At 37.2% G+C, this 15,527-nt stretch overlaps 1 protein-coding gene across 2 annotated transcripts; it reads right to left on the bottom strand.

Annotated features, from left to right (window-relative positions):
* Positions 1–9,760: 9,760 nt before the first annotated feature.
* LOC107790693 (MA3 DOMAIN-CONTAINING TRANSLATION REGULATORY FACTOR 1) lies at positions 9,761–14,597 on the bottom strand. 2 transcript variants are annotated; one of them, XM_016612647.2, is made up of 4 exons: positions 14,313–14,597; positions 13,974–14,206; positions 12,766–12,860; positions 9,761–11,833 (listed from the first exon to the last, which is right to left on the bottom strand). In XM_016612647.2, the coding sequence occupies exons 2-4, from the start codon at positions 14,194–14,196 to the stop codon at positions 10,040–10,042; spliced, it is 2,112 nt and encodes a 703-aa protein (XP_016468133.1). In that variant the 5' UTR covers positions 14,197–14,206; positions 14,313–14,597; the 3' UTR covers positions 9,761–10,039. The 2 variants fall into 2 exon arrangements, with proteins under 2 accessions (XP_016468133.1, XP_075111961.1); XM_075255860.1 differs by having other exon boundaries at positions 9,761–11,915.
* Between the last annotated feature and the right edge of the window lie 930 nt (positions 14,598–15,527).

Genomic DNA, 15,527 nt, shown 5'->3' on the forward strand with positions numbered 1-15,527 from the left:
TGGAGCATCAAAAATTGATCTGATGTGGCAGCGTTACTGTCCATCTGACTGCCATATTTAGCTAAGGTATCTGCAATTCGCATGGGACACCATCGGATCACGTAGCAGCTGTAGAAGGTGCCTGCAATCACAGAGTAGATTAGTGTACAGTGGATTATCTTTTGTTAGTAGGTTTATTACCTCTTTAGCATCCAGTTCCACCTTCAGTGGGACTAGCTCCCCAGTTTAAGGCCGTGAAGTAAAGCATGCATTTCAGCTGTGAGGTTGTTGCATGTAGCAAGTGAGCCTGCAAAGCCCATAATCCAATCGCTTTTATCATTACACCTATACCTTTGACCTCTTAGTAGATGAATAAGCACTATCTGTATTTAGCTCAAAGTAGTTAGGTTTTGGTGGGATCCATCGTAGAGCGTTGCGAAGTCTAGTATGTTGTTTGCAATGAGAAGCTGCCAAATAGGAAAACTCAATAGCTTGATGTAGTGTAATTGCTGGCGAAGTTGTTAAATTTTTGTGCTCAAAGAGGTTGCGGTTGAGAGTGATCCAAAGATTCCATAAGCTTAATGGACACCGCTAGAAATCCGGAAATTAGCGATTAAAATTGAACGGTACAAAAAAGCGACCAAAGTTGGTCGATAAAGGAGAGGAAAATATTTTATATTTATTTTAAATAAATTACCGACCAAAGTTAGTCGGTAAAGTGGTCAACAAGTTGACCGAACTGGACAGACTTGTTTAGTCAAATATAATTTCACATTACCGACCAAAGTTGGTCGGTTAATACTGGGGGAAACATTTACCGACCAACTTTGGTCGCTATACTTTAATTTCTGGAAAATAACCGACCAAAGTTGGTCGGTTATTAGGTCAACATTGGTCAAAATTTAAAATCACTTTTATATTTGCTATCTAAATAATATAAATGTAATCCGTTAACACTTTCGTAGTGAAAGGAATGAATACACTAACATATACTATAACATGTTATATATGTAGTTAAAATAGTACAACGAAGCGTGTTATATATATATATATAGATATAGGTCAGACGTTTTATTTTTAATATTCAACGATGCATCTGAGTAAGTTATAAGTCGATGAATCAATTTCCAAACAGATATATTTGATGATAAATTATATATACTAATTAGGATCTTCACAAGTCTATTAATCCCTAAAAGAATCCGACCATTATATATATATATATATATATATGTGTGTGTGTGTGTGTGTGTGTGTGTGTGTGTGTGTGTGTCAGACATTTTATTTTTAATATTTAACAATGCATCTAAGTAAGTTATAAGTCGATGAATCAATTTCCAAACAGATATATTTGATGATAAATTATATATACTAATTAGGATCTTCACAAGTCTATCAATCCCTAAAGAACCCGACCCTTTGGTAAGTCTATAATTAGGATCTTCACAAGTCTGACCTATATTTGTTAAACACAACAAACAATGGTAAGGTGTTCAAGCCCAAAGCAAGTTACACATTCACTTTGGAGGAAAGACGGCAAATTTGTGATTGGGCTACGAAATTGAAGATGCCTGAGGGTTATGCGTCGAATCTTTGAAAAAAAGTAGATATGGAGGTAGGGAAGTTGTTCCATTTGAAAAGTCATGACTATCATGTTTTCATGGAGACCTTAGTACCTATTGCATTTTGTGGTTTGCTTGAAAGAATCTGGAAACCCATCACAGAGATTAGTTTGTTTTTCAAAGACTTGTGTTCTACCATATTAAGGGAACAAAACCTATTCCGGATGGATCAGAACATTCGTGTAACTTCTAGTAAGATGGAAAAGATATTTTCATGTGGTTTTTTTGATGTGATGGAACACTTTCCCATCCACCTTGTACACGAGGCACGACTTGGAGGGCCTGTTCAATGCAGATGGATGTATCCCTTTGAGAGGTAATACTATAAGTTTGATGTAATTTTCTGTTTTATTTTAATGTTCTTGGCTAACATGACATTGTGTAGGACAATTGGCAAATGCAAACAATTTGTTAAGCAGAGGAATATGATTGAAGGATCTATATGCGAAGCTTATCTTGCAAAGGAAACTGCTCATTTTTGTTCTTATTATTTTGAGAGTAGCGTGCCATGTTCTAGGAATAGGCCCAATAGGCACACAGTCAAATGTATGAATGATTTATTATATCCGCCATTGTCCATATTCAATCAACCAGACCGATGTTCTAAGGATGTTAGTAAGAGAAGCTTGAGTGATATGGAGTACAAGTCAACTACATTTCATGTGTTGCTAAATTGTCCCGAAGTTGTGTCATTTCTCAAGTAAGTATTGATTTATTAGTTATCGAAATATAAAATTTACTGTGATTACATCTAGATGCAACTACTAAAAATATTTGATGTGTCACAGTCACTTCGTAGGTCAATTTGGCCATGATATTGTATATACGAGATTTGATACGTGGTTCAAATAATTTGTAAGTTTATCCTGATAATGTTCTAAAACTATGTAGGTAAATAATGTTTGTAAGTTATGCTAACTTATGAATTTTTTAATACTATGTAGGTAAATGATCCAAATAATGGTGTAAATCAATTTTTGATAGATATATCTTGGGGACCTGGGCTTCAGGTCACAACAATGTCTAAGTACATAGTGAATGGTTATAAGTTTCATACAGAGGATTGCTCTAAAAATAAAAATAGCAATAACAGCGGGGTGTGGGTTCAAGGTGGTGATGGCAACCAAGTTGGAGATATTGATTATTATGGTGTGCTCAAAGAAATAATAGAACTAGAATATACAGGTTGGCCATATAAGAAATTGATACTCTTTAGATACAAGTGGTTTGACCCAAATCCAACAAGAGGTACAAGAGTACACAACCAATACAACATAATTGAGGTTAATCATACGAGGGAGTATGATCGCTATGATCCTTTCATAATTGCACATAACGTTAGGCAAGTGTATTATGCTCCTTATCCATTGCGGCGGAATAAGTCCGATTGGTGGGTTGTAATAAAAACTAAGCCTGTAGGTAGGGTGGAAGTCGAGAATGTGTTAGATGTTGCATATCAAAACGATATCTCCAATGTTCACCAAATAGTGGACGATCAGTTAGAAAATGATTTGGAACATCCTGAACGCATATTGGAAGAAGTTGATATAAATGAAGTAACAATTATAGAAAATGAGGACGAAGAATCAACTGATGAAGCTCAAACAAGTGAGGACAAATAATTCTCGGACGAGGACAATACGTCGATGAGCTTTAAAAAGTTGGTTTTTTAAATAACTCTCGTTTTAGAGCTAGTTTCTTATATGTTTCAATATAAATATGTATTATATTATGCAGATGGTAGGCAACGGTCAAGGTAACAATGACCCTACTGGTTCTCGGGGTCGAGAAAAGGCTAGGAAGGGAAAGAAGAGGGTAGAAAATAATACTCCATTTGTTCCACCCTCTTCAAAGATGCCTATGCCTATGTCTTATCCTCCACCCAACGGCTATACTGAGCTGCCACAACATCACGATCCCTACACCTTCGTGCAGACACCAGGTCTTTCATCACAGGGCCATAGGACTATACGTCCGACATACAGTCTAGCTGCCTCACAACCACGTGGATCGCAGCCATCTATATCGCATGGATCGCATCCATCCATGTCACAACCACATGGATCACAACTACTCGGGTCACGACCATCAGTATCATAGCCACTTGGGGTCCATCCAGCTATGTCGCAGTCATAGGGGTCGCAGCTAGGGATGTACAAAGAAAACCGACAAACCGCACCAACCCGATAATCCGAGTCAAACCGAGAAAAAAAAACCCGACTATGGTTTGGTTTGATTTGGTTTGGTATTGGAGAAAAAAAAACCCGACCATAATTGGTTTGGTTTGGTTTTAACTAAAGAAATTCAAACCGAAACCAACCCAACCCGACATTACATATATAGAAATTTTAGATATATTTAATATATAAATATACTTATTGTGATATAATTTATAAATATTTCTTAAAAATTTCATAATTTTATCTTTTAAGGTATTATTTCAAGGTTGGACTTAGAACTTTTGAATGTTCCAACAAGTTTTATAGCCATTAATACTAGTAAATTAAATAATGCTAACAAAAGCCCAAATCAAAATCAAATCAATACTAATGCTAACAAAAGACATTCAATTCAATACTATGAACGGAAATGTATTGAATATCTAATTTTTATTTTGCAATAGATTAAATAAAAATGCATCATCTATTTTTATTTTTTCTTTAGCGTTTAGTCATGTAATTAATACTCTCTTATTAGTCTACTTATTTTAGCATGACTTAGTACTTTTAGATTGTGTTTATTTTTATTATGACTTTTTAATTAGCAATATTTATATTACATAATTTTATTGTCTTTATTGTTGAATATTTTAGGATAAGCCATGACACATCTCATATTTTATATTATTTTCTTGGAAAATACTTTATATTGTTGTATCTTAATAGGATTACAAAAATATTTTGAGCACAAGTTATATAATTTGTTCTACGAAGATTTTACCGGGAAAAACCCGAATGACCCGAGAAAAACCGAGATTGAAAAATCCGAGTTTTATTGGTTTGGTTTGGTCTTTAGATTTAATAACCTGACACAATTGGTTTGGTTTGATAATTGTAAAATCCGAACCAACCCGACCTATGTACACTTCTAATCGCAGCCATCTTCATTATCTACTCCATCTATTTCAGGTCTTCGTCTGCGAGGTAGTAGCTCTGACCCCCTACACCGTCTACACATGCCTCTGACATACATGCTTAAGACGATGATGCTGATGATGACGAGGAGGTGCATTATGATCGATATGGCAGGATCATCATAGTTCCTGAGGGTGATGGGTAAGAGTTATTTGTTATTTTTGCATTTATTATTTTTTAAAGTTTTTACTAAGATATTAATGTGTTTTTATTGTTAAATTGCAGGTTCATCCCGAGTAATAAGACTACGAGGATAATCACCAAAGCCATCAGAAAGCTTTATGATGGCCCTTATGCGACTTGGACTGATTTTCCATTATCGCTGAAGTAGCAAATTTTCAATCAATTTAAGGTATAAATGTTCTTTTAAGCAGTATAATAATTTATATTTATGATATTTTCATATAATATTTAACTTTTGAAATACAGAGCAAGTGTGTATGGGAACACCGCTATAGCGCGGAAGTGGCTGCAAATTTCCATCACAAAGCTCGCAAGCGATTGTCACTTTCTCCGAAACTAGAAAGAATAATAAGAAGCCTGACTGGTTACTTCAAAATTTATGGGATGATTTGAAAAGGCAATGGCTTATCGCAAAGTTCTTAGAGAAGAGCGAAAAAGGAAAGAAAGCTCGCGCATCTGAGAAGGGAGGCTCCTTGCACATTGGAGGTGCGATCAACCTAGGGACAATAAAAAGAAGATTGGTATGCAATTGCTTAAATTATTTTAATTTTCAAACTATATCTATTCTGTTTATTAACTAAATTAATTTGTTTTCAGGAAAAGAAGTTGGGGCGTCCAATGAACCATGATGAACTATTCAAAGAGATGCATATTGTAAAGAAGAAGAAAGAGATGGATCAAGAAAGATGGGTCGAGGACCGGGCCTCGACTGTATATGTAAGATTTCACTTTTCTTTAAGTATTTTAATTTACTTTTATATAAATTTTGAAATACTAATTCAATTTAAATTTTCGTCTATGGTCGCTACCAAACTAACGTGGAGGAATTCATCCGTACTCAGCCAACTGGTGAATCGGGCGAGCCAACCCAACCTTCGGACGAGGATGCTGAAATAATATGGATGGAGTCTGCTGGTGGTCCAAAATGGGGGAAGGTATACGGGCTTCCTACTAAGAAATTACATCGCTATAAGTGTGGAATGCAAGGAATAGGGACTTTCTCGCAAGGCGAGCAACTTGATGGGGAGAGCCTCTCCGCTACGCGGGAGACTATGACAAAACTCACATCCGAGCTAGAAGCGGCCAAGGAAAGAGAAAGGGTTAGAGATGCTCAGTTCCTTGGGATGCAAGCTCAGATCAGAACTCTCCTATCTACTGGAGCTTTTCCGTTGCCCTGGTCTCGTGAGTCATCGCCAGAGGCTCGACTTGAACGTGAGCGTTCCTTCCGTCCTCCCTGTAATCGTTCCTCCCATCCTCCCCGTGATCGTTCCTCTCGTCTTCCCCGTGGTCGTTTTTCCCATCCTCCACAAACCCTTCTCGACAACGTCTTTTAGATGAAAGTTCATCAGACAGTGATGATGATGTTGTACAAAACACTCCTTGACTTTTATATACTTTGAACTGGACAAATAGAACCGATTTTGAACTAGTTGTAATAAGTTTGAACTTGGTTTTGGATTTTTTAGTTCTATTGAACTTTAATTTGTTAGTTTTAATGTATTTATTGAATTGTGTTGTTGTTGTTGTTGTTGTTGTTGTTGATGTTTGATGTTGTTGTTGTTGTTGTTGTTGCTGTTGTTGTGTTGTTGTTGTTGTTTAGGGATTTTGGTATGCTGACAGGTGGTGTAGCTGCCAAAACAAGCATTTTCTGCCAAAATTAAAACCCAGGAAACCGACCAAAGTTGGTCGGTTCCTAATTAAAAAAAAATCTGTTGATTAGCGACCGACCTTGGTCGCTTAATTTTAAAAAAAAATAAAAATTACGGAGCAAAGTTGGTCGGTTATTGAACAAGGATTACCCACATTTCAACTTTAATGATTAAAATTTAAAAATTACCCACATAATTATTAATAACATAACGTAATTTAAATATACCGACCAACTTTGGTCGGTAAAATTAAATTATTAAAATATTATTACCGACTAAAGTTGGTCGGTATGTGCTTTAAATTGCATAGTTGGTCTTTTTACCTTTGAGACCAACGTTGGTCGGTAATTAGCGACCAACCTTGGTCGGTATACTAAAACGACCACCAAAATAGCAACCAAGCGTGTTTGAACGAGTTTTGGTCGGTAATTTGCCTAAACCGACCAACATTAGTCGTTTTTTTGGGTCGCTAATTACCGTATTTCTAGTAGTGGGGTATTTCTAGTAGTGGGAAGGCATGTGCGTTGGTTAGTTTTGTAGGGCAGGTGGATGTGCTTAGAATGTATGAGTGGATAAAGCCAATGTTGTGGGGTTACCCAATATTGAAGATCTGATATGTGTGTTTGAAGCCCTATTGAATTCCAGTAGCGTTGTGCATTTGTACATTGTAAAAACATGTGTGTAGTATTTTCCTGGTCAGATTGGCAGTAGCTGCAAATGTTGTTGGGGGAGTCGGTCATACATTTTCATAAGAAAATGTTTCTACACTCGAAAAGTTTTATAGTCATTGTTGAACTCAAAAATGTCGTTAGCTGCTGTACCGAAACTGACTTAATAGTCCATTTGGCCAAGATGTAAAAATCAGCTTATTTTGAGAAGTTTTTCTCAAAAGAATTTTGTAAAAATAGCACGGTATAGTCAATTTTCGGACTAGTCATTCAAAAATAGCCAGCGTTTACGAAATCAATGAAAAATAGCCACTATTTTGCTGTAACAGAGACCGGTCCAACATAATATACTGGAGTTCGGTGCACCTGTGTATGAACTCCAACATATTATGTTGGACCGGTAAACTTTGCTGAGTATAATATACTGGAGACTGGAGCACCGGTGCTCCAAACTCCAGTATATTATACTGGACAATTATACTTGCTGGAACTCCAGTATATTATGCTGGAGTTCTAGTGTACTTATGCTGGAACTCCATCATATTATGCTGGAGTTCCAGCATACTTATCCTGGAACTCCAGTATAATATGCTGGAGTTCAAACATACTTATGCTGGAACTCCAGTATAATATACTGGCGTATTTTCCGGGTTTTGAACAGTATTTTCGTTCAGATTTATCTTTACATGAAAAGTGACTAAATTTCGATTACTTTTGAAACTGGACTATTTTTGAACGACCGGTTGTAAATCTGGCTATTTTTGAATTTCTCCCAAGAATTTTTGGTGAAAAGCAGTTTGGCTAATTAATTCGAAAAGCATTTCTGAGCAACAATTAGTGTTTGACCAAGATTTAAAAAACTACTTTAAATGTATTTTTCTCAAAAGTGTTTTTCAAAAAAGTACTTTTGGAGAGAAGCTATTTTTTTCTATTTCTCCAAAACTGCTTCTGCTTCTCCTCAAAAGTACTTTTTTTTCTTTTCAAAAGCTTGACCAAATACCTTAAGTTTAGAAGAAGAAAAAAATTTAACCAAAAAAAAGTACTTCTACCTCAAAAGAAGCTTGGCCAAACATGTTATAAAAGGAGCTGAAAGTCTATTAATGATCATAGTCAAAACAAGTTCTTATTTTTTTATAAGGACCAAGTTGGAACAAGTTCTTATTTTAAATAAATCAATTAGGTAAGCTTTGATGCACTATACTGCATATTCCTTCCATTGAATGAAGAGATTCGTCTTGTTAGTTTGCTTTTTGTTATTTTTTCCCCCTCCTGAAAATCCTTTAATTATTTACAAGTCTCTTGATAGATGGATGATCTCGAGACTCAATTTTGTTCTTCCTCTCAGACGTCCAAATTTCTGTATTTTCACGTACAGAGTAGTTGTGGCAAAATGAATAAAAGAAAACAGTTGATACTCATATTATCTATTAAAAAATGGGTTGAACGGGTCAAATATGAATAAGAGCCACCTTATCCACTTAGAAAATGGATAACCAATGGATAACTAACGGGGTTAACTTTTACATTTATAAAGCCTCAAATTGAGGGTTCCTCAATTTTTCAGGAGACTAAGAATTCTCCCAAAGTGACCATATTCAAGAAGCCATGGATAATATGAATATCCATATTATTTGCCGTTTAACCCATTTTTTATCCGTATTAAATATGGATCGGATAATTTATCCATTTTTAACCCGTCTCATATCCGACCCGACCCACCCGTTTGTCACCTATATAACAACATACCCAGTATTCTCCCACACCATGGGGTCTGAGAAGGGTAGTGTGTACGCAGACCTTACCCCTACCTCGTGAGGATGGAGAGGCTGTTTGCAATAGACCCGTCAGCTCACTACCGTTTGTCACCCCTGCTTGAGAGTAAAAGAAGTCCGGAGAAGGCTAGCGAAACTCATTCTGAATTTCTGATAATGCGAGGAAGAGGCATTGTTCTCTAATGCAGTTTCCTCTTGTTCCTTAATTCCTAAACAAACGATTTTGCCTTCTAAATACCTTGAAAGCAATTTGAGAAATGAGATACTACTGGATAAGGCTTTTAGGGAGGAAAAACATCACCTCACCTGCATATATCTGAATCTTTTCCGCTCACTCTGTTCCAAATACTGGAACAAGCATAGACTATAGCTGAGACATGGACATCAGCAGGTTCACTTCGGATTATGACAATGAAATATTACCTTAGAATGACGCACACTAATATTCCAAGTCAGTGTTCTTATTTCTCCAACAATTCAGCAACTCCGGGTAGCAAACCAGAGGTTAAACATTTTGCGCAGTAACAAATTCAACAGGAGAAAATAAGAGCACCTGCACTAACGGCGCTCATTACCATCCTTATTGGTACTCATCCCTTCTGTAGCTTTTTGAGTAAGTAGCAGGTTGCTCTTATTCAACATGTGCTTGTAACCGTAAATACTCATACGGTAGTATCAAGACGCTAATGGCATCGTGCAGCAAATCAATGATGTAAAATGACCAAAAAAGATTAAAAATCAGGGAAAGCAGACTATGTAAATGATCTGTACTAACATTCTTATGGAAGACGGTAAAGGTTAAGCTAATGTAGTATGTTTTTACCACTACAGCAGAGGAATACGAGAGGCCTAATTTTTACATCAACAAATATCCATCATATAAGAAACTTTAGATGAAAGAAAAGGAATTAGGAGGGATTGGACAGTCAGTGTCACACCACTCCCAATAAAAGGGTGCAAGCTACTTCTAAATAAGGCAACAACCAACAACATACAGAGATGAAACAAGCTTAATGTATATGATTCTACTCATTAAGATGCATCAGATAACCCAAAAGTCGGTAACAGCCAGCCTCTTTCTTTGCCGAGCTCCACATAAAACGTGAATTTATCCTTTGCATTCGGAATGTCAAGAGCCAGATCATCAAGTCCATCCTTGATCCTCCCAAAGCCTTTAGTTATCTGGTTGATGGTGATAAGCCCCTCGTTAAAGCACTCTTGCAGCAAATCCAGCATCCTATCATTCTTCTTCTCCATTGCCATAACCAAAGCTTTCTTCACTACTTCATGGTTGAAGAATGGCATCCCAATATCCCGAATACATTGGCAAGCTTCACTGACAACACCACCACTTTCAAATTCCTCAAGAAGTTTCTGTATCTTATCCTTTGCATCCTCCACAGCCCAGCCAGTCCCACCACCCCAACACCTCAGGATCCTTTCTCCAGCATGGCGTGCAGACAAAAGTGATTGAGCCAAACAGACAGTTTCGGCACCACTGCTGCAATTTGGTGGCAACCTGTTTGTTATCTCCTCCATATTCAGTGGAGCAAGGACATCATCTATTACAGCCCTAGCAAGGAAAAGGGCTAGTTCATTGGAAGCATCTAAAATGTCAAGTGCAGTATCTTCTGCGGATTCCAGCAGCATCACAAAGCCATTCACGATGTCTTCAGTAGAAAAAATCTCAATATGAAGTGCAGAAAGCAAAACAGATGCCATTTCCTTTTCCTTGTTTTTCCTGTCCATGGCAAGGGTGATTAGCTTCTTTAGAAAAACAGGGTTATACTCAGGTGCCCCCAAATCTTCCAAACTCCGGATTAGCTCCGGAATGTCATCCGAGAGAAAGTATTCATGGATTATATTAACAATTTGTTTTTTGTACTGCTTAACGTTTTCATCATCTGGACCATTTGCTTGCCCATCTCCTGAGGCTTTTAGAAAAGATGCATCAAGCCATCCATCAGAGACTGCCCGAGGAACAATTGACTGGAACAACATTTTAGCAGAAGGAATATCAAGACAAAGATCATCGATACTCTCAGCCAACCTAGAAAAGCCCTTCAACATTTGACTGGAACTTATAAGACCCTCTTCTGCAGCCTTCTTTAGAAGTTTCAGAATAAGTGGCTCAGCAGACTGCATCTCCATGGCTAAAACCAAAGCTCTTTTGACAACTTCATGATAGAAAAAAGAAACTTCCAATTTTCTTATGCATCTGCAGGCCTCAGCAGTGTCTCCACTCTCAACATATTCCCTCAAAAGGTCAGCAATTCTTTTCTTGACTTCCTCGACAGTGAAATGGGTGCTGCCACCCCAGCGCCTCTCAACAAGTTCTGCATGGTGTGGAGCTGAGAGATAGCTCTTCTCAGCAGTTTGCAGCACCTGACGCCCCTTGCAGGAGTCTGGGAGCATTTTTCTGGCTCTGGCAATAAAAGCTGGTGGAAGAATGTCATCAACCACAGCCCGTGCAATGAATAAGGCAAGGATATCAACAGTATCTGGTATGTCCACTGCCAAGTCATCAGCAGACTCCAGAAGCATGAAAAATCCCTGACTAATCTGGGTAGGATTGATGACATCAGCATAAAGAGCAGAAAGAAGAACAGAAGCCATTTCCTTCTCCTTATCATGCCTATCCATTGCCATAGAAACAAGCCTCTTAATAACATATGGGTGATACTCACTCGAACCTAATTCCTTGAGATCAGATGCAGCCACTTCAACGTCACCGGTGCTAAAGTATTCCTCTATAATTGAAACTACAGATTTCTTGTAATCATCTAATGGATCAGAGACAGCAGTTGAAACAAGCTCATATGGTTCCTGTTCAGTAACAGTCAATACGTGAGACAACATCAATATAATAACCTTACTGTTCTTCAGTTCCAACAAGCTCATATGGTTCCTGTTCAGATATAGTCAAGACGTAAGACAACATTAATATAATAACCTTCATGAGAATTATGGATGCACTTCTCACGACACCAATAACTCCACCAATTATATAGGTAAAACAGAATATAAAATGAATCGATTGGTCCAGTAAACGGAGTTAGCAGATGGAAAATTAAAAATTTCCTTTAAGGATAAGTACTCTGTGTGATCCCTTCCCTTGATCTGTCATTGTAGTATCTAAGATTAGAGGCGAAAATACAGCTCAGAAACTTTAATGTTTGTTAATAACCGCTGCTTAAAACCATTGATTTGATTAGATACAGCATGAAGAAAACTGAGGACTAGGACTATTATATAATTCAAAGAAAGGATGGTGGGTCTTAGGATGCACAACTTGTTTGTTATGTTACTAATCAGAGGGCAAAAAGTGCAGGTCATGACGAATTAGGAGGCAGATGTAAACTAGCAGGAAAAGAAAGAAAAAGAAATTAATCATGGTGATTTGAGAACTTAGAAGAATAACTTTGCAATGCTTTCTGCAGAAATATACCATTGTCGTGAACCTTCACTGCGACTCATCTCTATACAATCATTATGGTTAGATTAAACATTATTCTTTTGTTTCTTTCTCACCAATGATTCCGTTCATCATTCTTTAAATTTCTTTTTCTCCATTCTAATCCACAATTGTGTAGTGCAGGCAATAAGTCTTTTGAACCTGAAGGGGACATAAGTTGTACAATGTAACATTGCCAAAAAAATGAGTTTATTTAATCAGTTATTCAAAAACGTAATATGCAATATAACAAATCTGAAGTTATTTTATCAACTATGGCCAGTATAGCTTTTGTAGGACTCACCTCACCACTATCATAATTGGGATCATTCCTATCAATGTGAGATTCACCATCAGTTTCCAACAACTTTCCCCAGGTGCCTTTACCACCGGCTCCATCTGTTTTTAACATCAAATGCAGGAAAGCTTTCAGTATATGTGCAGAAAAAGAAATTGGGAAAACCCCTTTTACAAGCTTGCATGGTTTTCATGAGAACACTGAAATCTACATCAGAAGGAAGGAAGAAAAGAAAACGAGATCCACTTTAACTTTAAACAAAAGAACATGATGGAGATGCAATTAACTCTAATAAATGTAACTTCATCACTTAACAGAAGGGCAAAACAAACAAACCATACCCAAGATCCTAAAAGGCAAAACCAAATTAACACTACAGTAGCACCTGACAAATGATACTCAAGATTGCATCCCGCATATATTAGCACTGGGTTAGTTTTATCAATCATTGGATGCTCCACAGTGTGCTTCAGCAATTCAACTTCTAATCAGTCTAAAACAGTTGGGTGATCTACCTATTGACTTTTCTCTACCAATGACTATCGGATATCCGCAGCTCAAATGCTGATACAGTTGTCCAGACTGATCTTAAGAAACTACCAACATACAAACAGAACAACCAAATATTTCTTCCTGAAAACAGTGTTCAGGGAACACCAAATGTAAGCTATAACAACTACATCCTCCTAAACGTGTGTAAATTTGCATAGACAAAGTCACAAAAACTGTATGCAGCCCAAAAGCAGTGTATTGACATCTAAGTACCCATACGCCTGGTTCACAAGGATATCAAGACACTCAATACAATAAATAAAACAGTACCAACAACTACTCGCCAGTGAAGGATGCATTTGAAGAGGAAAGACTTAACCTACCCAATTCTCAATTCTTGATATTGTCTACTCTATATATGCGCTTACCGGAACTCTTGCACCAAATTAACATGAGATAGTACTTATATTCATTCCTCTGTGCTACAGCATTTCTTCTTCTTCTTTTCCTTTTTTGGTCAATATTAATCCACATATAACGTGAAATGAGTTCACATTAGCTCAATTCCTCCCATCGGAAAGGGATTTACAATTTCATTCGTCATTCAGTTACTTACAATGAATTAGAATCACTTAAACAATATAACTTATTTCAGTCTTAAGCTCAGAAGGAAGCACCAGCTGTGGAATATTGTCATGATTCAGCCAAAAAGTAATACTCACCCTTCTTAACACGGATGTGTTTCCCTGAGTGTGTACGTCGTACATGTCTCACAGCAGTTCCAGCCGTGGATGCCTTTCCACCGCCTGGTGGTGCCTTCACGCAATGTTCCGACAAGAGAACTGACGAAGACTTGGGAGAAGATGACAAAACGTCGGTGTTCGGAGGTGCAACATTCAACATCTCCCTCTGTTCTTCAGTCAGAAATCCCTCATTCGACGCCATTTCACAAAACCTGCACACATCAAACAATGAAGATACAGTTACAAAACGACGCGCTCCGAACGGTTAAAAATCACGTAATAACTCAGTCCTTCTTTCTTTTCTGTCCGAGTTTTTACCTCTCTGCACTGCAGTGGAAACAGTGAAGAGAGCGAGCGATTCGAAACCCTAACCAGCCACTTGCAAAGCTCCGTGTAACGAACAAAATCCTCTGTTCTTGGCTCGGATCTCGAGCCAAGAGAGGATAGAGAAAATAGAGAATCCGATCCTCAAATAGTCAATAGAAACACACAACAGTGTAGTGCTGAAACCCTAGATCAATGAACTGGAAAATGATTAAATGTATGAATTGAACTGGAACAGGTTTGTGGATTTAGATTGAAAAGGAAAAGAGTGGGGTACTGAGCGGAAATGGATGAGAATGAAGAGCATAAATAGGGAGGCTACGGTTACATTTACACGTCAGCAACGATGAGCCTATCCACGTGGCGTTCGCGCTTAAGCTGAGACTCTATTCGTGGAGCTCCATCCAGCGTCCCGATTAGGGTTTTGGTTAATTTGAAGTTACATTGATACCCCTCCCTCGCACATTATTATGGAAGGTAGTTTTTTTTTTTATGACATTGGTAGCTTTGTGTGCACCTCGATTAGGTACCGGATAATCTACCTACCAAAAAATTAAAATTTGTTATAAATAGAATTTTATTTATGGTGAATATTTATATTTTAGAGAGATTTTAGGGCTTGCTATTTGGTGGCTAAGTTACTTTTCCCCATAAATAAAGAGTTCTATTCCATTGTAATTCATCCCAAATCAATAAGAATTCTCTCTTTCTACTTTTCTCTGCAATACTCTTCTTCTTCTTTTATTGTTTTATAACACGTTATCAGCACGAGACTCCAACCAATTGAGTAGATGCTTTGGGATACGTGCATGGAGCTCAACTTATACATAACATTGAGCATAATAATAGTCAATTGTTCCATGAACTTCCCTCAGGAAAAAATTCTGGATCTAAGATAAGTATTTTATTTTATTTTTCTCCTTTAAATTCTTAACATTTTATAATTTGATTTTAAATACAAGCAAAGATAATAAATTTTGATTATAACTCTAATGGAGTTTGTAAGGAATTATAACCACCCGAAGTGGTAAAATTTCTCTGTCTTGCCATAATCAAATTCATGTATGATTGTAGGCAAAGAAGTGAAAATTCGTCCCATTGAATTTGCTTCATTCTCATTCCCTCAAGAGAATGTGGTAGCAATATGTAATAAGTCTGGAAAAAAAATTATTACTAAGAAGATATCAATGAATGTGGACGTGGCAATAG

The sequence above is a fragment of the Nicotiana tabacum genome, chromosome 6 (genome assembly GCF_000715075.1).
Source record: "Nicotiana tabacum cultivar K326 chromosome 6, ASM71507v2, whole genome shotgun sequence".
Lineage (NCBI taxonomy): Eukaryota > Viridiplantae > Streptophyta > Magnoliopsida > Solanales > Solanaceae > Nicotiana > Nicotiana tabacum.